At 36.7% G+C, this 3,865-nt stretch overlaps 1 protein-coding gene across 1 annotated transcript; it reads left to right on the top strand.

Moving 5' to 3' along the window:
• The first annotated feature begins 2,847 nt into the window (after positions 1-2,847).
• LOC147462851 (uncharacterized) lies at positions 2,848-3,363 on the top strand. The gene has a single exon (XM_086527637.1). The coding sequence runs from the start codon at positions 2,857-2,859 to the stop codon at positions 3,361-3,363; it is 507 nt and encodes a 168-aa protein (XP_086383763.1). The 5' UTR covers positions 2,848-2,856.
• Positions 3,364-3,865: the final 502 nt, after the last annotated feature.

Raw genomic sequence — 3,865 nt, 5'->3', positions numbered from 1 at the left:
ACTATCCCCTTTATTTTATACTTTCAAGGCTAGCATGGGTAGGTGAACCATACATAGATCCCAATCTCAGGAAGTGTGTTAGACCTTCAAACAACCCCATATAGCTTGGACAAGTGGTGGACCTTCCATGGAGGCTAATTCAAACAAGTGTGGTTGTGAACCTTCTGTGGAGTCTAATTGTGGTAGACTTAAAACAATAGCCATTTCCTTGCATTGGCTTGGACAAGTGGTAGACCTTGCTTCTATTAAGGTCTCTATTGAGATAAGGATTGAATATTGAAGAGAAGAGAGATTAACTAGGCATAGATTTGTAAATTTGTAGAAAAGGGAAACGTGTTGGATTATAAAAATACCTCTCATTGTACAAGTGTCCAAAATGTAGCTATATGTTTCATCCAAAATTAACACCTTTGGATAAAGGCTTATCTTTAGACAATAAATCAAGAGGTTATGGCTATGCATGTGTTGAGACTATTGGTCAACTTGAATGAGGAGACTATGACTTTATTGATGTTTTCAAGTATTTATATGATAGAAGTTTTAATTACATGTGTTAATATGACTTTTAATGGATCAAATCTCAATCAAGTAAATCATGGTCATTGTTAACTTTATATGGCCTTCAATATTCACTTAAGTGCTAATTTTTATTATAGTGTAGGGTGTACCAGTTTGTCACAAAAGATTGTAGTATAGACTAGTGTTGCCTTGTGTACCAATAGTTGCAAGGATTATAATATTGAATTTACCTTGAATAAACTCCTATGTTCAACTTCCATATGTTTAAAATTGGTGATTTAAATTCTGGTGATTTTTGAGAAACCAATGTTATTTGTGTTTTTTAGATTTGCAAATTGGGATAGATAAGACCCTTGTGGTTGAGTCCACAATTGTTGAACCCCTTGATTCTATTATTTCTAACATGCCCAAGGTGGATGAATGGTCTATACCAAAGTCTAGTGATGTGCACCTTGAGCAAGCTTTCAATAGTGAGAATAAAGAAATTCCTGCTCCAACAATACAACCTACTTCAAAAGAGACTAAAACGTCTACTCAAAAGCCGTTTCCATTTGTTGCTACTTCATCTAGTGCAGATGTTCAGAAGTTCATACTCACAATTATTTTGGACTTAAATATTCTGCTATTGAAACGTTCCCCTCAGCCGTCCTCACACCACCAGTCATTGCAACTAGATCCAAAAAGATATATTATACTTAGGACAGGTTGCATCCAATGCTTGAAGACTATATTACAAAGGTTTAATGTTACAATTTGGTCGACAGCTACTACTGGGAACAATGTGCTTCAAATTCTTGAAGCACTAGAGAGATTAGCAAAAGCTACATTGCCTTTCTTTGCAATTTGGGATCAAGAAGGTTGCTACACTTGTCAAACCAATAAATTATTTAGACCTAACACAACCGTTGAGGCAATGTTCAAGCCTCTAGCTAAAATTTCCATGGGGTATGAATGTGACCCACGAAGAACAGTGCTTATTGATGACTCTGATTACAAGGGATGCATTTTCCCTACAAACAATTGTATTTTTCCATCCCAATTTGATGGTGAAAAACTGGTTGACAAAATGCTCTTGGTGGAGTTGCTTCCCTACTTGTTTGAGCTGGATGAGACAAGGGATGTGCGGAATTTCATTGCCTCTAATCGTTACGGACAGCCAACATTGACAAATGAGAGTGAATATAAATAAATTAAAGATAATTGGAAGAAAAAAATGATGCTTGGTCAGCCAAGGTGTTCTTTAAGAAGGATAGATGCAAAATATGACAAAGGTGAAGCTATCCTTGAAGACAAACACAATCGAGCAAGTGACAAAACCGGCAACAATGACATCAAACGAGCCCAAATATTGAAAGCATGAAGGCACCACAATTGATCAATCTAGCTAGGCAATTGGGATGTACTACAAAGGGGCCATTGAAGGCAACCACTACAAAGGCTTATATAAACAAGGTCAAAGCTGAGAAATATCTTCTAAGGATAAATTAAACACACCCCTAAGGTACCTTTTATGGCTTGAACCTTGTTTCACATACTTGAATATACATGTGCATGGTATCGAATTTTTCTTTTTGTTTCTTCTTACAAATCTCAAAAAAAAAAATTCTAGATATTCCATGGAGAAAACTTGGACAGATGGTGGACCTTGTGGTAAAGTCCCTCATGGGAAACATATGTCCTCCATGCAGTGAGAAGGAAAACATTTAAGAAAGAGCCTAAGAGGTTGGACAGGTGCTGGACCTTGCACCTTTTCTCCCATTCCCAATCGAGTCTAGCTATCCACCACTATATTGTATTAAGTGTAGCTTGGACAAGTGGTAGACCTTGAAACAAGAGACCCCTCATCATCAAGCCTACCGTTTGGACCTATGGTAGATCTTACTTTTCTCCCATTCATAGTGGAGTCTATCCTAGCTAGGTGGTAGACCTTACTTTTCTCAATGCTTCAAAGAAGCATAGCTTGGAAAAATGGTGAAGCTTTGTAAGGTTTTCAATTGAGGTTTGTTTATAGCATGAGGAAGTTGAAGATGGACTTTGGAATCTAATAATACCATAGTGTAGAAAATGTAGAAACTGTTTGTATTCTTTGAGCCATAATAAATTTCTTGTTTTTCAATTTAAGATTCATCACTACAAGAAAGTGGGTTGACTATCTGTAGGCATGATTTGAAGGAAGTTTTTGAAGCACCCAACCAACCTCATCCAAGGCCTTGTCATATATATTAATTACCTCCTTGTCACCTACTACCACTTGCTGTCAAGAATATCAAAAGAGTGCTTGTGTTGGACCTTAAAGGACTTCTTTTGAAGACAATTGAAACAAAACATGGAGATTCTATGCCATCTTGGGCTCAACACATGCGTCTTGTGGAGGACAAAGATGAAGTTTATCATGCAGTGCGCCTAGACACAAAAATGTTTTTGGATTTCTGTGGTGAATACTTTGAGCTTTGGATATGGAGTTGCTATAACCTAACAAGAGTGCAACACATCACACAAAAATGTTTCCCAAAGCATTATAGCAAGTTCAAGATCTTTATGAGTAACAAGTGTTGCCGAAATCCAAACATCATGTTAGGATTTAGAAGGGTTTATCATAAAAACTTGAGCGATATTTGGAAGATGTTTGAGGACTTGGATGCAAAGAATACCTTGATTTTTTATGATAGTCCATATAGGATGATGTGGAATATGCCAGGAACATATCTTATATTCACAAAGATGTGGAGGCAAACACCTAAGCATCTTCTAAGATTCTTGCAAGAAATGATTATTCCATGGTTACTTGGATGGTTGTATGCAAGTGACAAGAGAGATTATACCTGTAACACAATTGTAAATTAGTATAGTGATCTTGAGACAAATCATGTCCTCCATGTGTACGTGTCAAGGCAATAACATTAAGGAAGGTTTACAGTGATACTTTTTATGGCCAGATGATGTCCTTTTAGTATGATGTGTATTTGTATTCTTATATAATTCAAAGGTTATTTTTAAACAGAGATGTGTCAATTTGATGAACACTTGCATGGAGTGCACCCTACTCTAATGGGACTTGCATGTATTCTACAGGGTATCCTATAATAAAGAAAATTATTTGTACACGGAGTGCACCCTTCTCTAAGGGGACTTCCATGTATTACTCTAGTGTATGTTATTATAAGGAGAATCCTATGTGATGGATCATGCTATGTTCTAAGGGACTTATAATGGAGTGCACTCTACTCTAAGAGGACTTCCATGTATTACTAGAGTGTATCCATTTACAAGGAAAATCCAATGTAATGACAAAGCATCCTGCTTTAGAACAAAAATGTGTTGATGAGTTGTACCGTAGTCTAAGGGG

The sequence above is a fragment of the Adiantum capillus-veneris genome, chromosome 2, assembly GCF_014529385.1.
Source record: "Adiantum capillus-veneris isolate H3 chromosome 2, ASM1452938v2, whole genome shotgun sequence".
In the NCBI taxonomy this organism is placed as follows: Eukaryota; Viridiplantae; Streptophyta; class Polypodiopsida; order Polypodiales; family Pteridaceae; genus Adiantum; species Adiantum capillus-veneris.
The sequence above is the reverse complement of the archived record's forward strand: the minus strand, read 5'-3'. Positions and strand labels throughout refer to the sequence as shown.

Excerpts from the sequence above, each read along its gene's own strand:
- LOC147462851 (XM_086527637.1), top strand. The coding sequence starts at position 2,857 with ATGCCATCTTGGGCTCAACACATGCGTCTTGTGGAGGACAAAGATGAA.